The 17,359-nt window shown below is 39.6% G+C and overlaps 1 protein-coding gene across 7 annotated transcripts in view; it reads right to left on the reverse strand.

Annotated features, from left to right (window-relative positions):
• kdm6bb (lysine (K)-specific demethylase 6B, b) overlaps positions 1-17,359 on the reverse strand; it is a 35,388-nt gene that overhangs the window by 13,670 nt on the left and 4,359 nt on the right. For 2 of the 7 annotated variants that reach the window (XR_010896197.1, XM_067398006.1), the window contains exons 3-8: positions 2,771-2,853; positions 2,544-2,667; positions 2,329-2,409; positions 763-958; positions 443-655; positions 90-224 (exon numbers count right to left, since the gene is read on the reverse strand). Coding sequence is in view for 6 of the 7 variants with exons in the window: in XM_067398006.1 (XP_067254107.1) it covers positions 90-224; positions 443-655; positions 763-958; positions 2,329-2,409; positions 2,544-2,662 (744 nt within the window). In the remaining variant the exon portion in view is untranslated. Of the gene's footprint in view, positions 1-89; positions 225-442; positions 656-762; positions 959-2,328; positions 2,410-2,543; positions 2,668-2,770; positions 2,854-11,404; positions 11,561-11,584; positions 11,830-17,192; positions 17,357-17,359 lie in introns of those variants that run through there. The other 5 variants (XM_067398009.1, XM_067398010.1, XM_067398007.1 and 2 more) reach the window with 5 other exon arrangements.

Raw genomic sequence — 17,359 nt, forward strand, 5'->3', positions numbered from 1 at the left:
GTTTTAAACCTCCCTAAAATAGCTGCTGTCTTCAAGGTATACAGAGAAAATCAAGTACACAAAAAATACAGCTGAGACCACTGGTCTACCTGAAAGCGAGAGGGGGAGGACCTCTTCTCAGACAAGCTCCAGGGCATTGAGCTTTTGTATGCTGGGCTCCAGGGCCGAGGTGGATGTGATGGAGGTGGGCGATTGATGAAATATTTCTCTCTCGGGTGGAAATTCTACAGAATTTTGCAGGAGTGAAGCATTACATCTTAAGGATGTTCTCATTCTGACCAGCAGATGATGCTTAACTACTGCCCCTTTACAGTGTTATAACCAAAACTTTTTGATTGACATATAGTTCTATAACCAAAACATTAACATAGAGAAATTCAAAATTGTAAATGTAAATAATAGTTGTTTGTGAACATTAAAGAGGAAAAAGAACATGACTTACCTGGTGTGAGCTGATGCTTCTACTCCTCTTGCTGGGACAGTCGTCTCGTGAAGGGGATGGGTCACGGAGGGGTGGTGAGATATTGTGAGGAGGTACTGGACGTTTGAGAGAGGGCCCTTGGAAATTCCTGGACTGAGTTGACTGTGTCCACTTCTCTCCCTGGGTCTGTGGGGAGCGCCCAGTGGAACGCTGCTGCTGGTGCGGACCCCCATACTGAGACAGGAAATAACATCAAGTCAGTCAGGAAATTAGGTTCTTTTGAGATTTGCTCATCTCTGACAGCACTGTAACTTTCATATATTTGGATGAAAGTCCCTCACCCTGTGTGGCTGGCTGCCGTGATTGTTGCTGCTAGAGAGGTGTCCTCCACAGCCTGAGCTGTAGTTAAGGGTGGAGCGTTCTGGGTTGTGGTGCTGGTTCTGTGTTGGTCCGCAGCCCCTCGGGACCCTCTGCTCCTTTCCAATGCCTCTGTCTCTGGGGTGAGTGTGGGGTCTGTCCCTGCTGAAACCTGGAGGTCTGTCCATGAATGAAGATGAATATGAACCATGAATGTCACACAGTAGTGTTCACATGGGAAATTTGCATATTATCTGTACTATATAGCATGCAAAATTAGTGCATGTCAAATCAAAGTATTTTGAAAATCTAAATTATATATTTATATACAATTATAAAATAAAACTATAAAATAACTGTTTTATCATAATTTTATTATAAAATATAACATAAAATAATAATATATATTAGGGGTGTGACAAGACAGTCAGCTCACGAGATGAGAAACGAGATTGAGTTCATGAGAACGAGATGAGACGAGACCAGATTTTTAAGAAATCCTCAATGATGAAATACATGACTAGAAAAATAATACTCAAGGCAAGCACTGTAAAAGGTTTTGCCACAAACTCAACTGACTGACTTATCTCCTATATGACTTCATATGAGAATTTTCAGGCCTTAGAACTGTACTTGATTTATGAGCTTCTATAACTTTTGAGCTCCTAACTGAACTCCTTTCCACAATTTTTTTTGTCTGTTTTGTTGTAGTCTTATTATATGCAAACAATAAGTGCAACCATAATCAAAGTACTCTCTCAATATTCATAGTGCAAATAGTGAGCAAATTTTTCTTCAATATGATACAGGGCTTAGAGATGGTTACTGCATAGCCCAGCCTAAGATAGCTTTCATATCGGGAGATATTTGCATCAGAGAGCCGCTTTAAATATGCGGGGTATTGAAATCGCGTTTGAATGTGCGCTCACATTTTACTTTCGCTTTCGAGATTGCGCATATTCTGGTGCTGAGCGCACATTCTACAAGATAAGACATTTGTCAGATGCTAGTCTCTGTTGAGCAACAAATCCTCCACCTTGGTCTTGTCAGTCGTCACTTATTCTCATCATGTGATCAGTGCACTATGTACGGCTCTACTGTTAGTGTTGGATGAGTTGGATGGGATTAAAGTGACTGTTATCCAACCAAATGAAATGTTTTTTATTCCTCTTAAAAGCACAATGACAGTGGAGGCGTAACGTAAAAGTAGCAGTGGCAATTTCTATGCTAAATTCACTCTCACGCTCTGTCATGGCGATATCACGAGACAGATTTTCACCTCGACAAGAAATCTCATCACATTTTAATCTCGCAAGATCTAATGCCACGAGATCTTGTCACACCCCTAATATATATAATAAATAATAATACATGAATTCATCAAATTATGTGTGCAAAAATTTGCAAAATACATCATCCAAGTGAACAAGTGGTGCAGTTGCAGTAGAGCAGTGACTGTGCTGACTATTAACAGTGCTGTACATATGCAGTATGCAAATTGGGATTCAGTTTACAAATCAGAACTTTTATAGCAGAAAAGAAGGATTGACCTGTTGTTATAAGCTTTGTTTGGGTAGTTTCTTCCTGCTGTGTAGTTTTGGGATGGGGATTGATAGTTCCCTCCGCTGCACCTGTAAACGGAAGAACCGAGGATTTAAAAGCTGTAATACTCACTGAGTTAAAAAGAACATGTAAGATATACATAATAAAACAGTGTTCAAACAACAGATGTTATGCTTTTAAATGTATGTGGAGAATAGAAGACCTGGATGGAGGAGCCCAGTGCCGGTTGCTGCCTGGGGCCCATGGTGCTCGATTCGGCCCAGAAGAGGGGAAGGAGTCCCACGAGTTACGTCCAGAATACTGCTCTGCTATGTGATACATTCAGCCTGAGGCAAGACAAACACAAACACATACAAAAGCAATTACTGTAGTTGTTTACTCGTGTTGTACCTTGTTGTGGAGAGAAGAAAGCATCCTGTGAACACTCACCACACTGATGAGTCTGAGAAACCCTCCACTGCAGATCTCAACAGAGATCACAACACTCTCCCTCGCTTCCAATTCAAGTTTTTCTGCATGAAAGAGAGAAAATTAAATAACAAGGATGAATAAGACTGAAAGCATCCTTTCATAATTTGACATGATAAGAGCAATGCCTTGTTTTTGTAATCTTCTACATTTCTTGAGGAAAATTAGTGGTGATGTTCCATGCAAAACTTGCCACCATAGAGTCTTCAGGGAGGTTGCTAGGGCATTGCATTGAAGTTTCTAAGGCATTCTTCATGGTCGCTAGATGGATGCTCAGTAGTCAAAAGAGCCCACCTTCAAATCTCTGATATTTTCATCCCTAGATATGACTTGGATCGTCCTTTAACGTAAATCTGATTTTTCGCCCATTTTATTGTCCAACAGGTATCGCTCTTGTCAAGTCACTTTATTTACATAGTGCTTTATACAATACAGATTGCTTCAAAGCAGTTTAACAGTAATAAATTACAGAATCAATGATGGAAACTTCATCAAATATGAAAAAAAAAAATCTAATTCTGTTGTGTAAGGCATCTCTAAAAAGTGAAAAATGTAATTATTGAGATCAAGTCAGTTCAGTGTTGATTCAGTTCAGTTCAATAACAGTGTAAAGTTAATCAATTGTGAGTTCAATTCAGCTATAAGCAGTTCTACAGAAGGCAATAGTGTCATTATTCAGATTGAGGCAGTTCAAGTTTTGTTCTCATCCGCTGGTGTCAGTGCAGTCAAACTGATAATAATAGCGAATATCAAGTGCCTTTTAACCCCAGCTAAGCAAGCCAAAGGTGACAGTGGCTAGGAACCCAAACTCCATCAGACTATGAATGGAGAAAAAAAAACTTGGGAGAAACCAGGCTCAGTTGGAGTTTTCCTCTGGCCTAAATGCACATGTATTGCAGCACAATAATGCGGGACGAGTTACTGGTTTCATTATAACGATTAAGGTATGAACAGACCTTTAGTATGATTAATAGTAATAGTGATGTTTGCCTTAGTACAGTACACAGGAGGCCAGAAACATACAGACAGATGGAAAGACAGTGAGGGAGGGGAAAGTAGAAAGGAAATCTTCAGGATGTGCTCTTGTAAATGATGGTCAATATCAGTTTCCTGAGAGAAAAGACAACATGGCTCTCTGGTAGCCACAAGCAAGTTACAGTGCATCCGGAATGTATTCACAGCGCTTCACTTTTTCCACATTTTGTTATGTTATAGCCTTATTCCAAAAAGGATTAGATTCATCATTTTCCTCAAATTTCTACAAACAATACCCCATAATGAAGTTTCTCCCATTCTTCTTTGCAGGACTCCTCAAGCTCCATCAGGTTGGATGGAGAGCGTTGGTGTGCAGCCATTTTCAGATCTATCCAGAGATGTTCAATCGGGTTCAAGTTTGGGCTCTGGCTGGGCCACTCAAGGACATTCAGAGTTGTCCCGTAGCCATTCCTTTGTTATCTTGGCTCTGTGCTTAGGGTCGTTGTCCTGTTGGAAGACGAACCTTCACCCCAGTCTGAGGTCCAGAACGCTCAGGAGCAAGGATGTCTCTGTACATTGCTGCATTCATCTTTCCCCCTGATCCTGACTAGTCTCCTAGTTCCTGCCACTGAAAAACATCCCCACATCATGATGCTGCCACAACCACCATGCTTCACTGTAGGGATGGTATTGGCCAGGTGATGAGCAGTGCCTGGTTTCCTCCAGACATGACGCTTGCTATTCAGGCCAAAGAGTTCAATCTTTGTTTCAACAGACCAGAGAATTTTGTTTCTCATGGTCTGAGAGTCCTTCAGGTACCTTTTGACAAACTCCAGGTGGGCTGTCATGTGCCTTTTACTGAGGAGTGGCTTCCATCTGGCCACTGTACTATACAGGCCTGATTGGTGGACTGCTGCCGAGATGGTTGTTCTTCTGGAAAGTTCTCCTCTCTCCACAGAGAAATGCTGGAGCTCTGTCCGAGTGACCATCGGGTTCTTGGTCACTTCCCTGACTAAGGTTCTTCTCTCCCGATCTCTCAGTTTGGCCGGGTGGCCCACTCTAGGAAGAGTCCTGTTGGTTCCAAGCTTCTTCCATTTACGGATGATGGAGATCACTGTGCTCATTGGGACCTTCAATGCTGCAGAAATTTTTCTGTACTCTTCCCCAGTTCTGTGCCTCGATACAATTCTGTCTCGGAGGTCTACAGACAATTCCTTGGATTTCATGGCTTGGTTTGTGCTCTGACAGGCACTGTTAACTGTGGGACGTTAAATAGACAGGTGTGTGTCCTTCCAAATCATGTCCGATCAACTGAATTTACCACAGGTGGATTCCAATCAAGTTGTAGAAACATCTCAAGGATGATCAGTGGAAACAGGATGTACCAGAGTTCAATTTTGAGTGTCATGGCAAAAGCTGTGAATACTTATGTACATGTGATTTTTTCGTTTTTTATTTTTAATACATTTGCAAAGTTTTCAAAGAAACTTCTTTCACGTTGTCATTATGGGGAATTGTTTGTAGAATTTTGAGGAAAATAATGAATTTAATCCATTTTGGAATAAGGCTGCAAACATAGCAAAATATGGAAAAAGAGCTGTGAATACTTTCTGGATGCACTGTAACTCAATAGCATGTTTGTGGCTACCATGCATATTGTGCTGCATCCATAACACAACACAACGTCCTTTACTGTCAAACAAATAAATCTTATTCTGATCTTCACAACACCCACACAGCTAAGATATCTTTGAAGATTTTTTTTAGCACTTGACTGACACTTCCCCTAGATTTGACCGAGGCAACTGATCAAACATGCAACGCTGGAACAAGTTCAACCTCAAGCATCTGCAGCAGTCCACAGGAACCTTTTCGTTTTATCTCTGTCCCCCACGTTCCACTCCACCCACACCAACTGTCCTTTATCATAGGAAAGAACGTAACAAGTGTGCAAACGTGTGTGAGGTTAAAGGAGGGCATTTGTGCTCTTTCTGGTGTGTGAATAGCTCAACTATCATAGTGCATTCTGATCCAGAACAGGACAGAGCAACTGTGGGCTCTTTGTGTTTGCTAAAGGATGTTTCACCTCTTATCTGCAGCTCATAATAGCACATTTAACACACACTTAATTAAACACAGACTCGACCTTTGACACATTTGCCAGACGTGGTAAACATTTGTATGCTTCTTTCACACACACACATATACACAGCATTGCCCTAGCACATAAAAACACAAACATTTTATATAGAGAGCTCTTGTTTCCTATAAACAGCAAACAGATTAAATTGAGAACACATGGTGACATTTTGCCTCTGAAATTTCAGAAGAGATCTAAACAACAGGCATTTCAATCCACATATTTTTATGCAAATTTTGCAATATTGTATTAAAAAAATGCTGGATCGTAACACCAGATTGTGGAAATTTCCAAAATGTGCATAAAAACATACGCTCACTTGAGGTATATATTTTTTTCAGTAAGAAAATTCTTAGATGTGCATCGTAAAAGTCACGTGACTGCATCAACATGTCATGTGACAATTCATATAAATGCTTTATTCACAAATTGTCTTAAAGTCAGCATGAAAAAAAGTATTTTTTGCATATTATTGATCTTGTGAATGATTCATCCATGCATAACATGTTTAACTTTTTTAAATGTCATAACCCAAAATTCCAGTGAAACGACAGTCTTCTCTCTTGTGACATATGATATGCCGGATTTCAGATTTTACTGCATTCAGATCTGGCTATGTCCAATCAGTAACAATGGCAAGATAAAACGTGCAACGATGTTTAACGTGAACAAGTTTAACATCAAGCATCTGCAGCATTATGAAATGCTAATGCTAATGCTAACCGACGATGTTGTCGCCTCGCGTTGGCTGTGTCTGGACCAAAAAGCTGCGCTTGAGCACACAGTACAGACTACAGCGGACTGCAAACTAGCACTTTCTGCGTCTGCGTGTAAGGAATTACCCATCAAGGATATACGAGATATACGCATATACGAATATAAACAAAGCGGCAATTGCTTATCGTTTTGAATATCAGTTAGTTGATAACTTTCTTCATTGTAAGCAGCTCATGGTGTTATGAAAATATTCACATGCTGAATCAAGCAAACTACCTGTGGAACACGCCACAAAAACTAGCCTGACAGATGTTCGCTGATGGCCCGATGGCCAACCATCAGTTTGGTGTGTCCTGGAGTATTGAATCCTAATGAACTGTTCTGATGAATTAAACCCAAACACTTCTCATCAGTCTCCTTAGACCAAATTATCTCGGTTATTCAATCCTCATTAATTTTATAGCTCAGCACTCATACTGCATGTCAACTATTGTCTTATTTGTTTCTATTTTTATTTTTCATAAGGAAATTTAGGAGAAACATCTGCGATAAAGGTGATACATCAATGAAGATCTATGATAGAGCTATGAAAGAGCACCTCTGAGTAATAAAAATGTCCTTTGTTCTGCCAACGCTCATGTAAGCGTCCTATCCCATTGTAATCAAATTTCAAAGCAGATCAACAATGCAATGTCAAACAGGTTGAGCTATATCAGATTACACAAAGCTATCCAGGTATATCACCTGTTCAGTGCAACTCTCACAGTGTACCTCCACCAGCGAGGATACAAAACACAATGAGGCAAGACTGACGTGCATGAGTGGGTTGTGTATGCTAACGTTTTTATGAAATGCTAAAGTAGATAGGCATAGAAACCCAGCAAACTGTTCCGTTGAAAAGGAAGTGGTTCTAACTTCCTGTAAAAACGTGACTCTGATGTGCAGCTGTGGTCGTGACCTCACATACACACACTGCTGAAAAATATCTCACTTTTACAAATGTGTCTGAAACAGTTTTCTCTTCATGTTTTTAAGTGGATTGTGATTGTGGCTGTTATCAGGCCTCACTGGGACGCATTAGTGAAGTATCGCACATCTAATGGATGAGTACAGCTTCTTTGCATTGCATTCAAATGAGGTGCGATTCAGGCAGACAGTTGGAGAATCATCAGAAGAGCTTCGCCTCACAAATCTTCCTCTTAGTATAAGCTTTCATGAGCCTCTCCAGCTTCACATGCATGCACTTAGATTAAAGAGAGATCACATTAGAAAAATAATGGGCCTAAGGCAGTCCAGCACTGTCTTAAATCTTTTCCTCCCATATCTTGCTCTCCTTAATTTAATCAAGTCCATGTCGGTAGCCATAGTAATTCTGTTTTTGCATCATAGTTCTACATGGTTCATGTGCTATTTTTTTTCTCTCTGAGGCATGTTTATGATGTTAATCAAAGTTCTTTGCACAAAAACACACATAAGTTTAGTTTATCTATGTTTACTCTACTCTCTCGGTCAATTTTTTTGTTGCTGCGCCTTTAAGAATCCTATGTAAAATGCCTTTTTGCATTTGAAATGAGTAAAATGGGTATTGAAATGGGTATGTTGTGATGTTTAATGTAGTTAACGCTTCCCATTTTTAATAAGAGCCAACATTAAAATGTAACCGATACTGAAATTAACCACATTAACGATAAAATCAGACAGAAATGTTTATTGATCTTGTTAAAAATAAATTTCTGCCCTTTTTTCCTAATGTTGGGATCCAGAAGGATATGCAGAGCCAGAAAGGTATGGCAACCTTTCCCACATTTTGCTCTTCTGTTGTTTTTGGAATAATCTTTACTTCCCCATTAAATTACTGAATGACATTTGACATCTGAAATTTTATAACAAGCCATTTTGGATGCCTAGTTTTAATAGTCTTTTTGGACCTCTTTGTAATGATATTAACAGTTTAAAACTGCTTGATAGAGCCCACACAGTCTAGAATCCACATTGAAGTCTATTCTAAACTCTACACTGACTTGAATTACTCAAAAAACTAAAGCCACGAATTTGGTTGAAAACAAAGAGTCTACGGCGACTGTCCATTTGAAACAGATATCTCATGAGAGCAGAGGGGAACCACAGCAGGAATCAAACAGCCAGAAAGAGAGAGGAAGAGTGGGAAGGGAAAAGATAGGGGCACCACTGTTGTCGGGAGCATGGATATTGTTTTACTGACTGATATATGAGAGAAATTCAGACTTGATATTCAGCGAAAAAACCCCAAGCACACTGCAGACGTAAACAAAAGCAGCTAGGCCGAGCAGCGAGGGGTTTCCTGTTTAAACAACTGAATTAGATATGTTGTGTGTCTCCTTTTTGAAAGCTAAGTACAGATGGTGTTACAGACACAAATATAGACAACGATCTAAAATGGCACAGATCATGCAAGAAAATTTGAGGTTTTGTTGATCAGTTTCAGTTTCAGACGCAAAACGACATCCAGTTTCGAAATCACACACAGTAAGACGCCCTTTTATTATTGTATTTCATGTCAAGCAGGACTTTGTTGTGGAGAAACCGTTCTCGTAAAACAGACAATGTTTGCTGATGTGGGACCCTTGTCGTAACCGCACAAATGTGATTCTTTACTACGATGTCGAACGATCAGCCACATTTTCTCTGCGAGTAATTCTCACGGGATTGCTGTCTCGATGTCTCTTTCTCACATTCAAATTCTCAGCTTTCATGCTTAGTAGAGGTGCCATTGATGCTGACAAGTCTTAAAAACGCGACATGCTATTGCAGCTGTTGGGGTCACAGTTGGTGGCTTTATGATTTGATATCCGATCTGAGAGGCAGATATTGACATGTACACATATCTTGTATTACCCTAAATAAACAGAGACAGAGAATCGTTCTCGCGCATAAGGCTTTTATCAGATAAAGAGTGTGTTGTAATAGGCTGGACACATTTGGGGGCGGATTTGGGTCATTAAACATGGGACAGGAACAAACTCATTTGATAGAAAGAACTTTGATGTAAAGCATGTGAGAGGAAAAAAGCCATCCCTGTTGAAAAAAACAGCACATGCTGATTAGGTATGTTTTTTGAAGCATGGCAGCTGGTTTGAGCTGGTTTAAGCTGGTCCTTAGCTGAGCATGAGCTGGTGTAAGCTGGCCAAGTGCTGGTCCTAAGCAACTAGCTCCAGCTCAGGACCAGCTTAAACCAGCTCATGACCAACTAAGGACCAGCATAAACCAGCTGCCATGCTTCAAAAAACATAACTAACCAGCATATGCCAACAAACTCTTATACTCTTTGCAAACACACTCACACATACACACTCTCTACCCCTGATTATTAAAGGAATAATGGACCTTAAAATGAGAATTGTTACAATGAGAAGTTTAGAAAAGAGAATCAACTGTGCTCCACTGATGTTAAACCTGGCTTGATGCGTCTTCATGCATCAATTTTGAATATGCACAGGAACAATTCTCAAGCCACATAGTTTCATATGATTTTGTGTGAAGAACAGATCGAAACTTGAAGAGTAGCTCTCAAATATCATTCACCCTTAGCAAATCAATGGTTTTTGGTGTCACTGACATAAATTCCTGCTCAACATGTCTTCATGAGAGATATATGATTATGTGCAAGTGCAAATGAGATTTGGGAGCTGGTGGAGCGTGAGATTTTCATTGAAAATGAACTGAAATTTCAGTCACTTCATTATTCAAAGCTACTCAATGGTTTTAGAAGATGTACAAGACATACATAATACATTATGACGGTACTTTTATGACCTGTTTTGTCACTTTCTCAGCTTAACATCCCCATCAATATATTGTAGGCTTTCAATATTCGGAAAATAGCAATGTGATTCTTAATAAATTTTGTGTTACACAGAATCATTCCAGGTTTGAACAAAGAGAGCAAATGATGACAGAATTTTACAGGTGAACTGTCCCTTTAAACTGTCCCTTTAAATCCCTAAAAGTTTGGAAGAGATCTTAAAGTTAAGTTAGTCAAAAAACATTGAATGTTTTTGTCTCTGTTTCTCTTTTCTTTCCTCACTCTTATCATTCCATCTTCATTTGCAGGTGCTGCTAATGAATTGGGTCAACAACAGAGATGACAGGTGACCATGGGGCCCCGAAGGAGGGTAACGTAATGCGTGCATGTGGGTGTTCTTTGGCAGATAACAAACCTAAGATATCCCTCTCATACAGAGAGAGTTATGGGTGATACTGCTCGTGGGGAGGTTGTCTGAGAAAGTTCACTGCAGACACACACACAAACCGAGGCGGTGTCTTTTATTAGATCTGTGCTGAGCTGTAATGGCAGAGATCATGATCGCCAGCTATAATAACCATACTTCCTGTACAAAAGTATTCAATAGAGACCAGCATGCTATTATATTACACACACACACACACACACACACACACACACACACACACACACACACACACACACACACACACACACACACACACACACACACACACACACACACACACACACACACACACACACACAATTGCATTATACATAGAAGGATCTCCTCTGCAGCTTACTTCACAATTCGAGTTGTAGACACTTGCATGGGATTTATTACAAAACATTTACAATCAATCACATTACTACACAAAGAAAAGGAAAAGAAACCGCATGAAGCACAAAGACAGAGAAAGTGAGCCGGAGAGGCCGGTATTTAAGTGACTTGGAGAAGAGAGAAGAGTGTTTCTCTCTTGAGACACACAAGCATTCTTACCTTGCAGGTCAGAGAGGAAGAGAAGGACACTGCTTCCTGTTTGCCCAGTGATGGAGCGTAATGTACCTTTAAATGTTTTACCTTTACCTTTAAATGCAACGGATGACAGCCCTGACAAAACGTGCACACGCTCTGTCTCATGCACGCACACACTCACACAAAAAGAGTAAGAGGACTTACTCACGAAACGCCAGTGACAGACAGGAAGCGAGCTTCTATTGTCAAAAAGGCGAGCGTGCCTGATCCATTCTGTCTCCTCTCTCAACACATTCTCTCGCTTTCTCCTACATTTGCACCCTCCTCTCCTGCCTTCTCCTTCAGTAGACAAAGAAAGGAAAGGAATGGAACGAGAAAGCAGAAAGAGAGAGAGAGAGAGAGAGAGAGAAATAGAGGGAGAGACAGTGAAAGAGGCAGAGAGAGTGGTGTTGAGAGAAGATAGCCCAACCCCCTTCTACCAGCCAGTCTGCTTTCATTTCTTTTCCTTTTTTTGCTTCTGCCTCTACTACCCCTCCCCCACTCCCCATCACCTCTCTCTCCTTCACTCCATCCTCATTTCCCCCCTCTCTCTCTCTCTCTCTTCACAGCTAAAGAGTACAGTATGTGTTTCCAAGGCAACCAATCATAAACTCTGTTCACTGCACACCAGCTCAACGTTACAGGAGACATTCAGAGCTCAAAACAACGATCTCACCTGAGAAGAAAAACACATGCAAACATGGAGAGCACGAGAGTTCCTGAGGGAGATTATGTGGACTTGAGAAATTTGAATGGCTACTTATGAAGATTCACCTGTTTGGTTTGCATCGTCCAGTTTATTTTGCTATTCGTTGAGTGACTTCAGATACTGTATGAGGATTGGCATGTTGTTTAGATGACTTTCTTTCTTCTGCATGTACAATATGCAAACCCTAAGGAGTAAATAACAAGACTGTCCACTCGAAGAAATCACTGTTGACTGACTGCTAACAAAGGATTATTAACACTGAACTTAACAAATGTTCTGCTTGAAATAATACACTGTAATTTTGTGGCAAAAAACTAGAGATGCACCGATTGCAATTTTTTCTTGACCGATTCCATTTTTTTGTTAGTCTGACCTGCCAATACCGATTTTTTTCTAAGAACAATAATTGACAACATATACAAACAAAAATCTTTTTCTTCAAAAAAAAAAAAAAAAAAAAGGAAAAAAACAACAGCACAAACAACAGCACAAATAAATGCAAGAGTATAAAGAGAGCTATGAAACTTTAAAGTTGTTCAGGTTGATTAGGTTTTTATTCAGGTAAGAAATGATACAGAAATTAAAATAATCAAATGTAAAATAACACCAAGTAGTCTTCATTGTAAAAATTAAATACTGATTTATGCTTGCAATTAAAGTTCTAAAATGTATTCAGTCAAGGGCAGAAACTGATTTTCTTTGTCTTTTGTTCTTTGAATAAAGGGTTAGTTCACCCAAAAATGAAAATTCTGTCATTAATTACTCACCTTCATGTCATTCCACAACTGTAAGACCTTTGTTCATCTTCAGAACACAAATGAAGATATTTTTGCTAAAATCGGATGGCTGAGGCCTCCATTGACAGCAAGATAATTAACACTTTCAGATGCCCGGAAAGCTACTAATGAGATATTTAAAACCGTTCATGTGACTACAGTGGTTCAACCTTAATGTCATGAAGCAGCGAGGATACTTTTTGTGCACCAAAAAAAACAAAACAACTTTATTCAACAATATGTAGTGATGAGTGATTTCAAAGCACCGCTTCATGAAGCTTCGAAGCTTTACGACTCTATTGTTTCAAATCAGTGGTGTATCCAACTGCCAAAGTCACCTGATTTCAGGGAACAAGGCTTCGTTACATCATAAGTATTTCGAAATTTAAATGGTTCACCACTGGGGGGCGTGACTTTGGCAGTTTGAAACCTGTGGGAATGACTAAAATTATGCACAATACAAGCACCATTTAACCGGTGTGAATGAGACGAGTGACAGCGAGGAGGCGCTCGTGTGGGTTTGTGTCACTTCGCCAACAGAGGGAAGAGAGCGAAAACGTGCAGCTGACGTTATTGCCTGTGCCGCTGGCAACAAAACGGAACTGATCGATCCCTGACTGGTTGATCGGTGCATCTCTACGAAAAACCTACTCTATGAAAGTCTGATCTTAAATTCTGCTGTCTGTTGTCTTTTTAAAATCATTACTTATCTAAATTAAAAACAGTCCGACGTTGCCCGGCGGCCGACCGTCGGCTTGGTGTTTCCCGACCTTTGGAAACATTGCCAAGTTACAGAACATGTTACCCGTTTCAGATGCAGAAAAGCTTCTCATAAACTTGTAATACAATTATATCTGATGAAATAGTACCAAATACACATGATCATCTTTTGCCTAAAATGCGTTAAACAGCAGTTACACTAATTCTTCTCTTTTTGCTTCCCTGTTTTTCCTTGAGGGGCCCATCCTGGAGTAACTACAGATTGCACCAGCCATTGCAATGTTTTGGGTGACGATGACAATTGCTCAGATGATGGCTACTTTTGTTCGATGTTCAAAACTTTAAAAAATGATCATGATATTTTAATATTACCCTTATATTGTAATCATTATGAGTACAATTGCTGTCTTACATATACATTGTGTTAGCTTAACTCAAAATACATGAAGGTTACCGCTGGAAAAATGGGCTTTCAGTAAAACTTGGCTGCCTATTCAGTAGCAAAGTGAAAACTTTTTGGAAATCAGCATTACCTGACTAGAGAATACAGGGGAAAAAAAGGCTGATGTCTTCCCTTTTGCAAAATAGATAGGAAAACTTTAACACCCATAATGGACTGGGCATGTTGCTGTCCAAGGTCACTCCCACCACCTATGGATACAAGCAGAGTCAAATATTGCCTTGCTTTATTAGGAAATACTTCCTAATAAAAACTTCTAGTCATAATGGTGTTGTAGGCAGTGGCAAATTGCTGCAAAGAGTTGTAAATATGAAGAGAACACAGCAACAGAAAATCTGAATAACCTCTGTGGTTGTAGTCAACAACATTTCAAAATGGATGACCAGTGGTGAAACACTGAAAGAAACTGCAATTCTGTCAGTTCCGCCCAACCTCCCAAAACAAAACACTGTTGTGTACAGGTAAGAAAGCTGTTGCCATAGTGTTCCATTTTTACTATAATGCTGTTTAAAGAGTAGACAAAGCATGATTTTAAGTGATAAACCTACAATTGCTTGACTTTTGCTGACAAATAAACGTGAATTTCTCAGCCCAGGTAACACAGAGAAAAAGTAAACATTGTTCATTTACCTACTGCTGGCATTGTAACAATACAAAGCATGTTGAAAATCATTTTAACTACCACTTATAAACCGGTTAGTTCCTGTCCTTGATTCTGATTGGTCAATAGCGGTGTTTTATTCATAATAATACATGTCTAAGACCGCTTCACTCAACGGTTCTGTGTATCACTACACAACACCCTTAGCAACCACTCTTAGCAACGTAAACTGTACGTTCTCAATTGATATTGTTCATTGAAGCTTACTGTATTATGTAGAAGAGTATTGTGTGAAAGAGATTGAGAGAGCGAGTTTATTACCTGCATTTTCCTTCTGGTCAGTCCTATGTTCATAATAAAAAATCAGTTTAAATGTCCAATGTATTATCTTGTCCTTTTAACAGTTAAGGGGTTTTCCCGTGACTGACAGCGATAATCAATGCATTTGTCAGTTGCGTCTTGTTCGGTGTTCACAACAATTCAGTCAGTTTTTTAATATAAAAGTCTTTGCTACTGACTGACACACTCATACAGACTCATAAGGTACTCGAGGCTAGTGATGTATTGTGAATAAGTCATGCCTGAAGGGCGTTGTTAGGTAGAGTAAGCAGATTATTCACGATACAGCACAGCCACTCGTACCTTATTGCTTACATATAACATGTATATTATAGCTGTATATTACTGCCATATATGGACCTTACTTTGATACACTCATCTCTGACTGATAACATAATACTTTCTAAATGGTAACAATGAAATAAGCATTTTCAGTAAATTTGCTTCGAAACAATATGTATTGTGAAAAGCGCTATACGAATAACATTTTTTGCCTTAGCTACCAATATTTGAACTGAACTGAATTAAATCAGAAGTATAAGATCAGATGTTTGATATCAGAGAGTTAAAGCGAGGTTTGAGATCAGAATTTTGAAATAAGACTGTTACGGTTATCATAAGTTTGAGATCAGACAATTGAGATTGAGACAGCTCAAATTGAAAGTTGGAGATCAGACTGTTAAAAGCAGAGGTTTCAGATGAGACATTTGTGTTCAGGCTGCTGAGATCAGACTGCTGTCTAATCTGAGAGTTAATTGGCAGCTTGACAGTAAACCATTCCTGTCTCGGCAAGTACCTCTTGCCTTTGTTAGAAGTCCTGAAGCACATACGACACAAGGTAGTATTACTGTACACAGCAAGCTGAAGAGCTCCAAAACGATGGTGGTCCAGTAATGACAGTTTCATCAGAACCACAAATTCCCATATGAGGTCGTGAAGTGCTTGGATTGGCAAAACTTTAGGATGTTTCCTAAACCAAGTTTCCTTCACTCCCAAACCATAATAACCACCACCACTGCGACTCACACAGCTGGACCACCTTGGTCCAAACCAGAACCAAGCATAATGTTTCAATTTACTGCTGAGCTGTAAAAGGTGCACAGTACACATGAGAAGTTAAAGACAGGATTGTGTTTATATTTTGAGTGTTATTATTACATATTTGCCATGTTTTGCTTAGATTTAGCACTAGACTATGCACTTCAAGACTTCTTGTAGTAATAATCCTCCAAAGGTTTCAGGAGATGCTTGGTAACTATGTGAGGATAAACAAATCTGGTTGTGCTTCAAACTTGGTCTCCAAAAACACAGCTGACTCAAGTATCCAAGTTGTCCTCACAAACAATTAATTCTGCAATTACAGACTTCCGGTTTCTGTGTTTGAATGCTGTTCTTGGTTTCAACTCAGGAAGGTTCATTTCAGTCTACAAGGTTACAAGACACAACTCATCTCATTTAACTGACATCACGGTTTCATTCATTACAGCTTTACCAAATGACTCTGGTTAAGCTTCTATATTTAGAAGGATATTTTAGCAGCTCACAGTTGTCTGCCTGTTGTAAAGCTCTGGTGAATGTAGGTCAGTATGTGGAGATAACCATGGCACGTGAGCCATTAAGCCCGCTGCAGGACTGTGCAAACAATAGCTTTACAATGCTTTTTATCCTGGAAATGTTTACAGTATACTGTGAATTGTTTCTAAGTAAACAGTCATTTTTAGAGCCATACTTCCTTTATGAGTTGACATGCATGACAGAGGATGCTGTTTTGTAAAAACCGGTGCATTTTGAGGAAACATTTACTTCTTACAAGATGAAAACTAGCATGCCATTTGGATTGCAATCTCATGCTGGCATTCATTTAATTGCACGGAACCAGAGAGCCGATGTAAGCGATACCAGTAACTACAGTTGCCGGCGATGATGTGAGGCATTGCATCTGTAATGCTACCTTATATACATATACACGCACACACACTGCTGTCAGAATAATGAATGACTGCTTTAGTGCTGATTAATGTGTTTGTAATACAACCATACACAACATTTACCTATATGGAACCACATGCACATACTAAACACACATTGCACAAAAAACACATGCATGTAGTCCTAACTATTATGAGAGGTTTTGAATTATGGTCTTTTCTTTCAAATCTTCAGCTTACCTCTTTTCCTCTTCTTTTACCTCCTCTTCTCTCCCCTCTTTCTCCCTTTTTTCTACTCCTTTTTCTTTCAAAGCAATTCCAAACCTTTCTTCTCCCTTCCTCTCCTTCCTGAGTCAATCCTGTCGCCTCTGTTCCCCACTTCTCTCCTCCCTCTTTCCCCTCTCCTT

The sequence above is a fragment of the Chanodichthys erythropterus genome, chromosome 10 (assembly GCF_024489055.1).
Source record: "Chanodichthys erythropterus isolate Z2021 chromosome 10, ASM2448905v1, whole genome shotgun sequence".
Taxonomy (NCBI): domain Eukaryota; kingdom Metazoa; phylum Chordata; class Actinopteri; order Cypriniformes; family Xenocyprididae; genus Chanodichthys; species Chanodichthys erythropterus.